Below are 16,746 nucleotides of genomic sequence, written 5' to 3'. Positions count from 1 at the left end.
ATAATGGTTTTCCATACTGAAATAAATGTACATGTGGGAACTGCACTGCTTGGTGCTTGGCTTACTCTACAATTCTGAAACTGGACGCAGTAAATTCATAAGGAATTCTTGTAACTTCTACCAGATTATACAGCACCATGTCCCATGGGACAGTACACTTTAAATGTGCATTTTAACTGCACTGAAGCCTGCTCAAAAATTCCATGACCAATTGTGTTTCCTCAGCTGAAGCACACCTCATTCAGAACAGAAATATTACATCAATTTCTCAGTGTTATTATTCTCAATACAAGAATTTTAAATTCTTTACAGAAACTTTTTGGTAAATTGTAGTTCTCATTATAACCTTTGATCATGCATTATGGTTAAGTTATTCTTCTTTTGTGAGTTACTATACAACACTATCAGTCCCAGGGTTACATAGCACCAAATACTTAATACATTTTTAGCAGTAACACTAGCTGCTAACAATTAGTGTATATTAAGCTATCTCCCCTTTAAAATGCATCTACTGTAGGGACATAATGGCTTTTTTTACTGCTGCTGGTAACACAAGCTTGTATAGCAGAGCTGTAGGGAAGGTTGCATTACACAACATGGTGTCTGTTCTGTCCATCAGAGGAGAAAATGTGTGAAGTTCAAGCTTGCCCTTACCACAGAAGTTTCTTTAGGGACCTGGATTTGGCCCATGGTACCAGTTGAATCCATCCGAGATGCCTCATTCACAGTGTTGCCCCAGATGTCATACACAGGCTTGCGGGCTCCAATCACTCCACCCACTAATGGACCACAGCTGATTCCTATCAAAGTTCAAATTCATTACACCTAGACATCCAGTGGATACACACACCCTGGCTCAGATTTAGCCATCACATCACAACTTACCAACTCTCAGGTAAAAGTTATTGAAGGAGTGTTTGTTGACATCTTCAAGTCGTGTCTTCATAGCAAGGGCAAAGTCCACCAGAGCACACACATGTTCATACTCGTCCTCTTCCACCTGAACAGAAAGAATTTCTCAGTGACACGACCAGACCTTGACACTTCATCACCTGCAGCACACATCAGTGTACTCACTTTTGTGCATCACTGCAGACAGAACACTCAGACACTCAGATGATACTTTTTAATGCAGTGGGCATTGCCCACCTAATGATGGCTGAAACATGAATGATAGTAAGGAAGGAACAATGGAAGGAAAAGATGATAATGAGGAAACAAGTAAAGAGAGATTTGGGGAAATTTGGGAAATTTGAGAAGTAGAAATGGTGAAAGAAAAAAAAACACTATGAAATCAGACAAATTATTCATTCAGAAATGAGAAACAATAAGAAGACAATCAAGCAAACATCTATAATTTGAAGAATTTGCTTAATATAAGTAAGTTGGGGGAAACGTATGCTTAGCATACTAAGTCTGGCATGTTTGTTTGCTTCTATCTGATTATCTTGAAAACCAGAAGACATAAGGAATAACTGTGTAGGATATACAAACGTGTATTTCATTTTCCTCTACAACTATGGTTGAAAAGAATTTTTTGCTCTGGCAAACATTCAGCAAGTTACATAGGTGTTCATTCAGAGAGTCCATTATTGATGCCCAATTTTAATTGAAAATGTAATTTTTCAGAAAAAAGCAATTTTTATGAAAAACTCTTCACTCATTCTGTATGTTATGCGCGGACAAACAATGGTGGTGAAGCCAATGGACTCATTTTTGCACCTCTTTCGTGAACATACCAAAAATTGGTAAAAAAGAAATAAGGGTACCCCTTTATGAAAGTCAAGAGACTGAGGAGTTTTGCCTTCTGGGATATAATGTCATGTAGTGCAGTGAAAGTCAAGGGAACCCACTGGCTCCAACATGTTGGCTGACTTTCGCCTGACTATGTGACACTATATCCCACAAGACAGAACCTCAAATCATACAGAGTCAAGAGATTGCTTTGCATTGTTACTGAATCTAGGGGGTACGCAGTAGCGTAGTGGTTAAGGTACTATGCTACAAGCCGGAAGGTTGCGGGTTCAAGTCCTGATGAGGTCATTGGATTTTTTTCAATTGACCTAATCCTTCCAGCTGCACTAGGCCCTGAGGTTTACTCAGCCTCCAACAGAAATGAGTACCAGGAATTAATTAAATAATTTTCCTGAGGAGTGAAGCACAGCCAGCACGTAAGGCTGACAACCTTACCGCCATCTTTGAGCCGATTGTCAAGGTAATGTGGGAGCCTTAACGTCTCACAACCCTATGGGCCTTCATGGCCTCTTACAGGGACAGCTTTACTTTTTACTGAATCTAGTTCTACTTTAGTATCCAATTTCTCTGCAGAACATGACTCTCCTGCCCACACGTTCCTTGCCAACTCAACGGACAATTTAGAATTTCCAAATAACTTACAAATCAACATTTAATTACACATGGATGTGGGAAACAGTTGGTAATGTAGTAGATGGAAAGTAGATGAACATCAAATGGTGACAAATATCTAAAGATAATATGGAATTATAAACCTATGCTACAGAGAGTAAAATGCATTAACCTACCTAACTAGCAAAAACAAATACAAACTATGTACCTTTTGGCCAGGATTCAGTCCTGATGCTGCCATGTATGTGGCTCCGACTGTCTTGACCTTCTCAATACTTTTAAATCGAGGTTCATCCAACAATTCATCAAAGTCAGCTGGAAGACAATGAACTTCACTGAATCATACAGTCAACAGAAAAATAATGTCAACACAATACATGGCTCTGATATGTAAGGATGAACCAAAGTCACCTGCCACATACATTTCATGGTGTATCACTACCAAATGAAGTTCTTCATGGCAAATGTATCAAAATCTCCATGGTCACATATTCCACAAACAACATCAGTGATGATTTAAAACCATTAAACTTTATGTTATGTAATTTTCTCAGTTTGTCTACGAGATTTGAGATTCTAACAGCAGTGACCTTTAAGGGTACAGCGTTCTGGGATGTGACAAGATGTAATCTGGTAGGTGTTCACACTCCCCCCCCCAAGCCTCCAAAGGAAACTCTGATCACTACCATGTGGAGTTTAAAAAGATGGCTTACCAATGATCTCATTTAGAAGCCGGATGCATTCCATTCCTTTGTTTATATCTTCTGAATAGAATTCTGTGAAGTTTGGAATGCTGGCGAACATCACCCCAACTTTGTCTCGCGACTGGGAGTACAGCTCCTGTCAAACCAAACAAACTGTTGCCTATGAAGAGTACTATTATCCTCTCAGGTGGGACGCCATATAGGCCTGCAGAATGTGACGCCTCCATCTTCAGGGTTGAAGAGTATATCAACCAAATGACCAACAAGAAGCACTGCCTGCTTCACGTGGGTTGTTTGCTTGGCTTCAGCTTCTGTTTAAACTTCAGTGAACTTCTAGCCAACTTCCTGGGGTAATATCACAGGAGATAGTACTTTCAAAATTTCTGCCTGACTGCCTACTCCACATGTAATTACAGTTATAGGTAGACAGGCAGAAGTGTCAGTACTTTGCCTGTGATATGGTTGCATTCCTTGTCAGTAGCTGAGAGTTTAAAGAAGGAATGACACTCAAATTGCGAAATTACAGTTTGCCCATACATTAACCTGGGGAGATTCCTCTGCTGTGGTGCAACCCACCCTGTGTAATTTCTTCCCACACACCCCAAACATGCGACCTCCAAATACATCACAATGTAACCACCTGGGCTGAGGGTGCATTCCTGTCTAAGTTTAAGTTACTGGACCCTTGTGCCAAAAGTTTCGATTCTGAGACAGGTACGATCCATTGCAAGTTTACCTGCGCATGTGCTCATTGTGTCCGCCAGCCACTTATATCATCATAATCATCATCGAGCTAAGAGAATCTCGGCATATGGGTACCCCCATACTGTAAGTGGAGACCTATTCACCAAACTTCATTTGCAAGGCAAAGCCTGTTTCTAAATTTCCCGATGTGGATTCAGCGCCCACCTCTGTTGGTCTGTCCTCCCCTAGGAAGTGATGTGCCACATGGTCAGGCAATATGTTCTTCAGGAGCTGGGTATTGTTAGCTCGGGTCTCCATCATGTCTGCCAACTCGCGCTCTGCCTGCTGTTTCCACAAGAAGTCCAATCTTGATGTCACCTCCACTAGACGAGCATGATATGTGACCATGATCAGGAACACCACCAAAAGCAGCACCATGATCGCCGTTTTGGGGATGACCTCTTTACTGAGAAAAGTTACAGAAAATGTAACTACATGTTCTGTACTTTGAAAGAAACAGTGGACAAATGTGCTCCACAGCTTCAGGAGACACTGCTTACTGTAGCAGAAGCACAATGAACAAGAAACCATCTTCCAGTATTATCAAAAACGTGTACAAGAACAAATGCATTTCCTTGCTTAATTCTTAGGTTATTTAACAAAACTCTTTCAACCACAGAGGTTACAGGGCACAGGTAGAGGTTTATTTTGGCTATCAGGTCATATTACCAGGTCAGCTCAGCTGTGCAGGCCACAGATCTTTATGAGCATAAAAATGTAAGTGTTCAATTTATGTCTCCCATGTTAACATAGAAAAATTTAGAGCAGTCAACGAACACTTAAACTGAACAAAAACAAATGCAGCCCAAAGTGTTCCTTTTCTTAGTTTTGTAACTTTATGACTATGAATTATACATACAGTGTAAGCGGGGTACGCACATGCAGATAGTGCACAGCTCTAAGTTTTCTGTTGCAGTGCAAACACACTGCTGCCTGGCCTTTCCCAGCACCTACCTGGTACAATGTGAACATGATAATGAACACTGAATTGAGAAAGCCTGCTCAAGATTCAAGTGCATCACCTGAACAGTAGGAGTTACTAAGGAACTAATGGGTTCAGATTCAGCTTACAACGTGATCTGATTCAAGTACGAGTACATTCACAGCGTTTTTTTTTTAGAGCTGGCTGTTTTCAGCAGAATGCACGGTGGATTTTGTGAGATAAGGGGTGTAGGGTATGTGTGGGTCACAGCAGGGCCTTAGTTATAGTGAGTCACCCTCTCCTCACTGTGAAGCTGCAACCACTGATGTGCTACTTCTTCCCACACTTCTCACCTCACCTCTCCTCATCTGGAACCCAAAGGCCTTGTCTATGAAGAGCCTGCAGGTACACCGGGAGACGTACAGTAGCAGCCAAACAGGGCGAATGATTTCAGAAGTAAGATGATTAAAATAAATTGCACGAAACTCTCAGCACATTTTAAGGTTGGAAAGAGGAAGAATAGAAATAATAAAACCTAAAGGAAGATGGCATGCAATACACATACAGAAGAACATGAATAGGACAGAACAAAACCAGAACATCTTGAGGATCTGCTCATACTCACTCCTTGTCAAAGACTTCCTTATAGGCCACCAGTATGAGAGTGGTGAAGATAGTGACCATGGCAGAGGCCAGCGTGGTTTTGACCAGGTAGTAGAGTTTGAGAGCTGTAGCCAGGGCCACCAGACATAGCACCCATGTGTACACGATGTATTCTGGGGCAAAGCACTGCTCAGGCCCCATACCACTTGTATCCCGTGAACTGGCATCAGAATGAAGACCGGGCTCTGAAACTGGGTTCTCTTCTGTCATGGAGAAGCCACTGTCATCTTCTGTAGCTCTCTTGCCTCGCTTCTGAACCAAAATGTTGTTCACACTGACAGCATTACGCAGCAACACTCTGTCTTGGATTCTACCTCTGTCTCTGACATTATGCACCATGCTAAACATGTTGTTACCTTGTGCTATGAGACTTTTCCACAAGTTCCCAACATGATTTGTATTCTTATTGGATGCTATAAACTTACGAGTCCTTAACTTAACATCATTCTTTGCACTACTATCATCACTGATTATGTTAATGTCTGAATTAATCGCAATCCTACTGTGTCTTTTGTTACGGACACTGTGCTCCATGACATGAGCATGTGTTCTGTTCGTTCCATCTCCCACATCATGTGTTGGATAGTGATTCCAGGCAGTTCTGTTTCTGCCGTCAAACTGCCCAACAGTGGCGCCTGAATCACTGTTAGTTCTTAATCCTACTTGTCCCAGAAAAGTAGTATCATTAAACTGGGTCATGTTTCCTAATGAATCAGAATTATATTCACTGACAATTTTCCTGCTTGAGATCACACTGTTTCTGTTATTAAGACTAGACACACTTCTCCTCCAGTTCCTGGTATTCCCTGCCATAGAATTAGTAGCAAGTATCGTTGAATTACATTCTGACATGTTGGTGATGCACTCTGGTAGCACGACGCGGTCTGCAGAGGCTGGATACTCTCGAGAGGTGACAGTCAACAGCAAAGACAGAAACACCTCACCCACTGGGGAGCGAACCATCGCTTGTGGAGATGGGTTGGCCACTAACGAGGGGACACCATTGCTGTTTTTCTCTGGTTCACTTGTAACATTTGAAGATTTTGGACACAGCACCTGTTAAAGATGTGGAAAATACATGCCATCAGACAATGTCATGTCACTGCATCATCTGATTCACCAATGCCCACAGATGCAGAGTGTAACTGTTCAGTCCACTCAGTTTTATATGAGTTGACTGAAGTTTCCAGTAATGATTCTCAAGGACTTCTCTTCCCTACCAAATTAAAGTGCCAACACACAATGACATAAGGAGTTTCATGACTGAAGAACGCTGCCTGTCAAATTTGAGACTCTCGTGATCCTGACCACGATGCTATTGGTGTCTTCTGGCATGTGACACCATGTAGCCTGGTAGAATGTTACCAACATATTGAAGGAAAGTGCTGTGCCCATCTTCAGGGTGGAAAAGTGTACTCTGAAGACAGAAAGAGCATATTCCTCTGAAACATCAGCACTGATCTATCACACTACATGACATCATGTCATAGATGCCAGTATCTTCAAAGAATCAAACTGTTAAGATATTTACAGACATCATGCAAGACACTGACAGTCCAGTGATTGAGGCTAGCTCTTTCTAACGGACCCAACTGAATAGGTGTTTTCCTTCACCTGAGGACGGAAACAGATCCAGTTTCCGAAACGTCGTGTTTTTATTTTGTTATCTTAAAAACCAGGACGATGGATAAAGTCCAAAAACCCAACATATCAGTGTGTTATACACCATCGTCAGAATCCTATGGTAACTAATCATGCAAGACATTTCAAGATTTTATAGATACAGTAAACACTTACTAATCTGGAGTAACTGGGGAGAGGTCATCCAGATTAAGCAATAGTTTTAGTTAGTGAAGCAAAAGGCAACCCTAAGTGGCAAAGAAAAAAGACTTAGAACACAGACAAAGGGAAAATTTAATGCCATTAGTAGCGCTGATGAAAATAAATAACAAATATCACTGTAAAATCCTTTATTGACAACCCATTAAAAGACAACACATTTATTCATTGATAGAAGACTTGGAAGTTGTATTTGTTTTTGAATGTATTAGTGCAGGTCTGAAGAAAGTGTCAAGCTTTGTCTGGACAGATAAGTGACTCATCTGCCTGTCTAAATGCCACATGTCTTTTGAAGTATATACTCAACAGTGAACAGCGTTTTTAATTTTTCATATTTTGATCTGGATTATCTGACATCCAGATTAACTGCAACCAGATTATCGAGGGTTTATTATATCATGCAACATCTTTCAATATGTTAAATTTAACTGCCTTGAGCTGGAAAGGTGTTCTGGATTTTGATCATTGGCTGTGATTCCCAATCAGCTGGCTGAACACTGAAGTTTCTCAATCATAGTACTGTTACCCTAAGTTAAAACCCACCCTGAGAGCACTGGTGGATTCAAAATTCCTCATTCCTAGACAACAAAGGATATGGCGCCTCTGCTGAGACTTACCAGACTGATTGAGGAAGCAACTGACATAAGAACAAGCACACAGCAGATGAAGACAGTTCGGCGGTTGCGATGATGCATCAGAACACTGGACATTGTCTGCAGTGTCTCAGGCAGCTGGTGGAACTCTTCTGCCATCACCATCACCAGTGCTAGCGCCAGCAAGATGGTTGCAACTGCCATTGTTGCAACCAGAATCGGCCACCTACAGACGTCACTTGTTAATAAGGCATGCAGTTGTGTATGGGAAAATAAACGTTGGAAATCCAGAGGAAGTTCCTGCCTCCATCTGAAGGACAGATGTGAAGATTTAGAAAGTGCTAAACCTCTCCCATATTGCATGAGACGTGTAAAAGTTCTTGTAGTCATGAACATTCAGATTGCTGTTTTCTAGCATAGAATGCCATGTGGTCTGTTGAACGGTTACCAACGTTTCAGAGGAATCTGCTGCCTTAATTCTCTGGGAAAAATAACTTCCTCTACCATGAGGCTGAAGGCAGCAGGTCCCTACAACAATGTAACAACCCAGCAGAATAAAGAGTGTCACAAGGCAAAAGGCTAAAACTTCAAAATATTATCATGGAAACCTGAAAAAGCATTATAATCCATGCTGACAAAATATACTGAAGGTGAAATGAGACCTCATAAGGCAGTCCCATGGATTACGGGATGACAGGGTTTGAGGCTTCAGTCTGTCTATTCTTGTACTGCTTTCTATACTCCACTGGCCTATGCCAACCATTCCACAATACTTGTGGTCAGACAAGGTTATTGTTACCAGTACGAATTTCAACAGAATGGCTAAATGAGTGTGGGCAGTTTAGTGACACATAAGGGTTCTAGGGACATGTTGGGGGGGGGGCAATGAACATAGCCTCAGTACGTTATTTCGTTCATTCAACAAATGCAGTGCACAACCCTATATTGAGCATAGCACAGTTATGCTTACTGGGAGTAACAGCTCAATGTTTTTATAGCATAGAAGGACAAATTATGCTGAGGTAAATATTTACAACTTTTCAAAATATTTTGCCCACACAGACAGGTCTCATTATGTAATGTTGTCGATTCCCAGTTGAGTTTTCTCTCAGATCTACTAACTTCTCTTTTGCACAAGTTTGAAACCCTTTGAAGTCAGGTCCTCCTCAGACCAACATATTTAGCACTCTGAAGCATGGATTTCATTAGAATATTTAAACATCTGGTTCATACTGTGCAGAAAGCACAGTTCAGTTCCATACCAAAACCCAACCAGTTATTGTTGTTCAGGGAAATAATCGCTGTTTGTTGTGAGAATCATACATAACAGACAGACACACTGTGTGGGCAAAAATTCAAGAGTTTTGTAGCGCTATGGTAGATGGTACATTCAAGACTACCAAGCAGATACCCTCACTCTACACAATGTACCTGTATAAATGTCTCATACCTAGGCAAGATGATGAGTTCGCATGTCAGTACGAACAGCCAGATGATGAAACAGCAAAGCATATTTGACTTGAACATATCCTCACGCAGTTGGCAGAACTGTGGACAGAACAACATGGCTGTGGTACTGGAAACTGAACCATGTACAGCTAAAATTATCAGTGTCAGGCTTTTGTGAATATGGTAATGAACATTGAGGTTCTATAAGACACAGGGAATTTCTTGACCAGCTGAGTGACTGTCAGCTTCTCAATAAGCATGTTCCATGGGATTATTACTGATACAACACAAAACTGATACATGCCTAACATCTCACCTTGTTTTCAGTAGCAACATCATGGAAACGCAGAGTCCAGGCATTGAGGTTAGCATTACGCATGCGTTTGTTACTCTCAATCTCAATACTGTGGTCAATTATCTCATCCACTTGCTCCGCCATGGACAGGCCACGTGGCACAGTCTTGTCACCTGCCTCCCCACCATTACCCACTTCATCATCATCCTGGAATGGATCTTCCTCCAAGTCAACAGCTCCCCCTGAATTCAACTAAACAGACAGGATGCCATACAGTAAGTAGTTAATCATGTTAAAGTCATGGCAGAGCAAGGGGCTGATGAGACAAAACGCAGGGCAGTGTTACATACTGGGGAGAACTACAGCTTGCACTGAGGACCTAGAGCGGCAGGACATATTGTCACCAGAATACTGTACTGCGTCCACCAACACCAGTTTTTGGGAAACTGGGTTCGAAGTTAAGGAGCCAACCACAGTTTAAATGTGACTCAGAACAAAGCACATTCTGAAATCTCGTGCTTGCCAATTAGGTACACATATGAAGGATGTGGAGATGGTGCAATGTGATGCAGAGAATCATGAAAATGCATTGTCTAATTATCGCACTTGACACCCAGGTGACGACATGGCACTCTTGGAGGGAAGAACGAATGGGTGTAAATACAAGATTTAATTTGGTGTTGATTGGTTACAGACTCATTGCAACACTATGTCCTATAACATTTATTAACTTTAAAAGTTTGATAAAAGTTTTAAAAGTCCATTGCTACATATTTCGACCAATGTGGTCATCATCAGGTGTTAAAACCTTTGGTGAGGAAATTGCTGTCCTCTGTTGTTAGATATACAAGTATACAGGGCCTCTCAATGCACAAAAAGCAAAGCAAGAGAGAACAGCAGGCTAGAGAAGACTGCATGATAAGGAGAATCATTATTTGTACTTCTCAAAAGTAGTATCATGATGATGAGATGAACAGGGCATACAGCATGCATGGCAGCAAAGAGACAGCTTACCAAATTCTGATAGGAAAACCTTATGGAGAGAGATGTCTAGGAAAGTCCAGGAATAGACCGGAGACAAAGCAATATCACAGGAGGTTGTGGACCGGATTCATCTGTATACAAACAGGGACCAGTGGCAGGATCCTGTGAACGTGGAAATGAACTTTTAGGTTCCAGAGAAAATGGGGGAATTTCTTTACCAACTGAACAACTACTAACTTCTCATAAGGAGCTCAACTCAATGGAGTTAGATAGATAGTTTGTTAGCAGTCTGGTTAGGTGGGCATCAACATATAAGATAAAAATACTGCCCCCATCTTCAGGTCAGTAGAAGACAGCGACAGAATATCCCTCTGAGACATTATCAAGTTACTAGACTACACGGTGTCAAAACCCAGAACACTAGAACTTGAATGGATTCAGCTCTTTTCCATTATAATGACATTTATATGCTGATGAGAGGATTGCAACATAAAGCCTTATCATTGTCATACAATGTCATCTCACTGAAACATAATGCCTTCTCATGGCAACATTAAGCCACCTCATTGCAACACAGTGCCATCTCATTGCAACACAGAGCCATCTAATTGTAACATTAAGCCACCTCATTGCAACACAGGGCCATCTCATGCAACTTGAAACCATCTCATTGCAACAGAGCCATCGCACTGCAACACAGAGCCATCCAATTGTAACATTAATCTACCTCATTGCAACACAGGGCCGTCTCACTGCAACATGAAACCATCTCATTGCAACACAGAGCCATCTAATTGTAACATTAAGCCACCTCATTGCAACACAGGGCCTTCTTACTGCAACATGAAACCATCTCATTGCAATATAAAGCAATCTCATTGCAACATAGAGCCATATCACTGCAACATAAAACCATCTCATACCAACATAAAGCCATCTCATTGCAACACAAAGCCTTCCCATTGAAACCTGTGCCAAAAAAAGAAACCAGAAAATATAGGCAACTACCTTAAACTCATGGTGCAACACATCACACAGGTTTGAGGCAAAATAAGCTGGTGTTCCAAAGTATGTAACATGGACAAGGTTAAGTTGGCCACATACATTCTCAAAGGGAATCTCCGGCTGCCAGTCAGTAGTGGTCTCCTCGTCTATGAAGCCAAGCGACGTGGGACCTCCACTTGACCCCTGCTGCTGTGCGGCAGTGACAACTGTCGCTACAGATGAGTTGTTGTTGTTGGCAGATGACAGTGTGACCAATGTGCCTGCCTTTTCATCCACTGACCAGAGTCGTGGCCTGGAGACACGGTGATACACACGCCGACGAGGGCGCAGTGGCTCAACTTGCTTAATTAAGTATGACTCCACCTCATGCTCCTGTGGAGAGTGTGTACACACCAGGCATAACATTTCAGTTCACTTGAAAGACATTATTTCAGGGCTAATACAAAGCTCTTTGAAATTCCAACAGGAAATTGTTGCCAATGTCAACACCATGCTTGGTCATCCTGTACTTGTCTCTGCGAACCACTCTCACACTACAGCCCTTGAGAGGCACTGTGATATCGCTATTTCACTGAACATGCATGTTACCAGCTTGAAGAGTCCTGAAGAAATAGCTACATGTTTACTAGGATGCTACAATAATACACACTAAGTGGTACTGCAATCTAGAGATATGCTATGAACGTTTTTGGCAAAGGTGCATACTGCAATACCGACTCGAGTTTACCTCCACTGCCGTCTACTGATACTATCTTCTGTTTCCGTTCTTAGCTACTTCCAACTCTGATTGCTAACATGTGACAAATAGCAAGTGATAATGATAAGAAAGTAAGTCTATCCCTGTAACGGGCCATGGAGGCCAAAAGGGTTGCGGGACATCATGGCTCCCACAATTTCTAGACACTCAGCTCACAGGTGGAGGTGAGGCTGTCAGCCTTACACCCCAGCCGGCCATCCTTTTTACCCTAAGGAAGATTCCTGGTATTCATTTCTGTTAGAGGCTGAATGAACCCCCAGGATCACAGTGCAGCTGGAAGGATTAGATCAACTGCATAAACCAATGATCTGATCAGGAATCGAACTTGCAACCTTCTGGCTTGTAGCGTAGTGCCTCAAGCTTTTTACGTTTTATATGTATGGATATTGTGATTGCTCACCTTCAAGTAGTTGTCTCTTGTGTCCCCATGACCAGGCTCCACCTCATATGCATCATTCAGGCAATCCAGAGTAGCCTTTGAGATGTGAACTCGACTGCAACATCATTTTCTGGTATACATACATTGTTACTTGGGTGATGGACAGGTTATGTAGCACACATGACAGAAATGCATACTAACGTCTAGCTGTAAAACCTGAAGGTAAGGGGTTGTTTGTAAAACAAAGACATTGTTGGGAGGATAAAATTCAAAGAAATATGGTGTCAATATATGGACTAGATTTATTCCACAGGACAGACTCCAGTGGTGGGATCTTGAGGAAACAGAATGAAAATTTTGTGTTCCATACAAGGCTGGCAACTTCTTAAGTAGTGAGTGACTATCAGATTCTCAGAAAGGACTTTCCTCCATGGGGAGAATCAGGTAGTTAGTTAGTTGTGCAGACAGTAACTAAACTCAGGAAGGCTTCTACTGAACCACATTCATGTATTTACTTCTGTTGTGTTCACAACCATAAGCTGCAAAAATGCACCTATTGTCATCACCATTGTGCTTCTGTTTGTCTGGCTCTCAGTCAGTCTGCATGTAACAATTCAAAGCCCACTAACCATATTTTTATATTGCAGAATTTTACTAAATTTGTTGGTATGCTTTGGTTGAAGATGAGACAACAGTAAGAGACAGTTTGTACATGCATTATTGCTTGCACCTCAAGTGTAACTTGCTAAATACCTACCAGAAGAAAAAAAAATATCTTGAAGACAGGTTTATATGGAAATGAAACATATTTCTTATGTAGAATGCACTTTTTTTGGTAAGTCATGCAGTTTTCAACACACCAATCATTAAACTAAAGTGATTCTAATATCACGTCATCTCATAGCTTGAGAAACACTGGGCTGGTAACATTTTATATAGGAACTGAAAATATGGAGCTAACAACAGAATGTAAGCACCAGAATTGTTATATGATGTGCATATTTACCAGCTTATTTATTCTATCTAATTCCAACTAGCAGTTGTTGCTACACTGAGGACTTGTTTATGCGCAATATCTATACATTTACATTGGAGGATGAACTCCCCCCTGTTATGGCGTGAGGGGGCGTGGAGGTACCTCCACCGCTTCCGCCACTGTACCTCTCTTAAGCCGCCGCTACACCTCTCTTATGCCGTGGTGACAGAGGGCGTGGAAATATCCAGCTCTGTCACCCTGTTTAGTATGCTGCCACCATCTTGTTAATTTCAAGAAATCTAGTAAACTTATCATAGCTTGCGTCACTGTCCTGGCTTAACTCGTAATTCGCCGGAGTGTTGGGAGGTCCTGGAGTCGTCAAGGAAGAGGGTAACACTTAAGGAATTGCTAGGTTAAAGTAAACTCACACGCATGTCTATCCTATTCTATTTCTCTATGTCAATATATACATCTATATGCACTCTTACCGACGTTCGTCGGTTGTACTACACTGGATAATGAACCTGCAGTCATCATTGGTTCTACCTCCTGTCACCCTACTGGCGGGTATTCTACGCCTCGGTATCTCGAATGAACCTAGTCAATCTAGTTAGCCTATCTTTCCCTATGGTTTTACACTTTACAATTATCACTGTTACACTTAATGTTCATGGCTATATGAAGTTGGTTTCACTTACTTGAGATTGAAGAAACAGACGCTTGCCCTCACCAACCAATGCCCACTCATGGCCATCGCCCTCTCGGCGATAGCCTCTGGCTGGACTCTCTATCACATAATACTATTCAAAAGTCAAAAGGCAAAAAGGTAAAAAGGTAAAAGGTTTTTTGATTAAGTCTTCTAGGGTTTATATAACCTCTCTTTGCTGATTCTTTGAGTTCCGGGTAGGTTGCCTGCCCATTCTGACGTGATTTTGGCCTCCCTCATTGGTTGCCCATCGAGAAGGGGTTGACTCTTTCGGGTCTACCGCCTCCTCTGACTCAGCGTTTTCCTCCTGCCATAGTGTTTATGACCCACTTCATATAGCTCCTTCCTCAATGTCAGCGCTATTACACTGCCGGGTTAGCATTCTAATGACTCAGGCATTCCCTGTTACAATTCTTTGTAGACCTAAGCCTCCTGGTTCGTTTCATCATGGCTATTTCTTAATCTTATAGTCTAGCTACTATTATTCCAATTTTACCTCAAAAACTATATCTACATGTACGTAACCTTAGCAGCATTACACCTCCTATTTCTCCTTTTCTGCTGCAATCTGCTTACCCTGGGATGCCTCCTGACTCCATGTGATTGGCTAATGTTACGTCATATGACCACACATCAAACTGCCACTTACGAAGACCAAGTACACCGCACAGTACTGAACCAGAATGGATTCCAATCCGCATATCCAAATCAACCTGCAACACATACTGACTGGTCAAGTGTCAATAGCAATTTGGAAATGTTGCAAACATTCTCAAGGTGAACTTCTGCATTATGGACACTCTGATTATAGAGCATAACCCTTTATGATACAACTGAAAGATAGTGACTATAAAATTCACAGGACAGAAGCTAAATTCACCCTTACAGAAACTGGGCAAAAATATTAATAATCTTTTAAACAAAAAATTCAGCCCATTTACTTATTCCAAGGAAGAATTCAAGGTCACATATGTTCTCATGCCAGTGACACAGTAGGGAGTATACAGGTATACAGGCTGCCTTCAGATCTGGTCTTGTGGCTGGAACCTGAGAAGAAGCATGGCAAGGGGTATCAGTGTAGTGGCTGCAGCTCAACCCTCATCTCAGTGGAGGCAATGAAATCCACTGTGCGAACGGCCATGTCTAGCCACATGGCCAGCTCATGCGCACATATGTGTATGAGTGGTGTGTGTGATTCCTAGGGTTTAGATTGTGCAGTACACTGCTCCTACTTAAGAGGCCTGGAAAGAGACCATCAAGTTCAAGATTTTTCAAGTTTATGTTTATGCATCTATGTCTTATTTTGATGGGTAAATATGTGTGTTTTACTGCAACAGAACCAAAACTGATTTCTGTATGACTACATCTCCAATAATAATATGGAACTCCATGACAAAACGGATTCCACATTATGGACTTCAAGACACAAACACATTTTAAAGAACAGATCAGTTGCATAATGTGGGCAGATCTTGTATTTTGATGCATTTTGAGTACTTGCAGGAGGATGGAGAAAATTATGCAATGAGGAACTTCATAATTTGTATTTACTGAGTATTACTACGATTATTGAAGGAAGGAAGATGAGACGGGTGGAGAATGCAGTAAACGTAAATTTCAGTCGGAAACCCAAAAGAGAAGGAAACCTCTTGGACGATATAGATGCAGATAGTAGGATAATATTAAAATGGAGCTGGATCCATTTGGTTGACAATAAGGTCCAGTGGTAGGCTCTTGTGAATCTGTTAATGACAATTCATGCTCCAAAAAAAGAAATGGAGTTTTCTGGGTAGTTGAGGAACTGTTAGCTTCTTAAGCAAGACAGTGCTCCATGGAGTTATCTGAGATGACAGAACACTGTGCGTGATAAACATGCCAAAACATACGGTGCAACAAACTGCCTAAAACAAGCATCAGGATAGAAGGCAATCAGGTGACACCATGCATGGTAGCCTACATAACTTTGTCTGACTAACCTGTGTCTTTTGTCGCACATACTGTATAGCCTTGATCATGTGGAGCCCCATCTCCACGCAGCAGTGAGCGTGGTCTGGTCGTGCCCGTGGCAGCCCTGACACGCAGTAGTAACAGTCACCTAGCAGCTTGATTCGCAGGCAGTGATTCTCCTGCAAGCACAGGCAACAATGGAGACTTGTGCAGTGTGGACGATAGGTACCAAAGTTCCGGTGGAACTGCCTGCCTCCATCTTCATCATAGAAATTCTACAGTTCTGTAATTCCATGGGCGGTTACCAATGTTTCTCAGTTACATGATGTCTCCAGCTTCAAGGAAATAAGTTTTATAGCATAGTTTCACAAGTGCACATCAACGTTTCAGAGAGAGCCCTGCTGTGTCCATCTTCA

The 16,746-nt window shown here is 41.8% G+C and overlaps 1 protein-coding gene across 4 annotated transcripts in view; it reads right to left on the bottom strand.

Moving 5' to 3' along the window:
- LOC111865456 (adenylate cyclase type 8) overlaps positions 1-16,746 on the bottom strand; it is a 116,049-nt gene that overhangs the window by 7,506 nt on the left and 91,797 nt on the right. For all 4 annotated transcript variants that reach the window (XM_023853505.2, XM_023853506.2, XM_023853503.2 and 1 more), the window contains 13 exons: positions 16,360-16,509; positions 14,960-15,096; positions 12,723-12,816; positions 11,665-11,937; positions 9,598-9,828; positions 9,283-9,380; positions 7,857-8,058; positions 5,363-6,456; positions 3,981-4,221; positions 3,081-3,207; positions 2,576-2,682; positions 886-1,000; positions 655-800 (listed from right to left, as the gene is read on the bottom strand). In XM_023853505.2, coding sequence (XP_023709273.1) covers positions 655-800; positions 886-1,000; positions 2,576-2,682; positions 3,081-3,207; positions 3,981-4,221; positions 5,363-6,456; positions 7,857-8,058; positions 9,283-9,380; positions 9,598-9,828; positions 11,665-11,937; positions 12,723-12,816; positions 14,960-15,096; positions 16,360-16,509 — 3,015 coding nt within the window. The remainder of the gene's footprint in view (positions 1-654; positions 801-885; positions 1,001-2,575; positions 2,683-3,080; positions 3,208-3,980; positions 4,222-5,362; positions 6,457-7,856; positions 8,059-9,282; positions 9,381-9,597; positions 9,829-11,664; positions 11,938-12,722; positions 12,817-14,959; positions 15,097-16,359; positions 16,510-16,746) is intronic.

Source organism: Cryptotermes secundus, unplaced genomic scaffold, assembly GCF_002891405.2.
Source record: "Cryptotermes secundus unplaced genomic scaffold, Csec_1.0 scaffold454, whole genome shotgun sequence".
In the NCBI taxonomy this organism is placed as follows: Eukaryota; Metazoa; Arthropoda; class Insecta; order Blattodea; family Kalotermitidae; genus Cryptotermes; species Cryptotermes secundus.
Note: the sequence above shows the minus strand (reverse complement) of the source record. Positions and strands in the feature narration are given on the sequence as shown.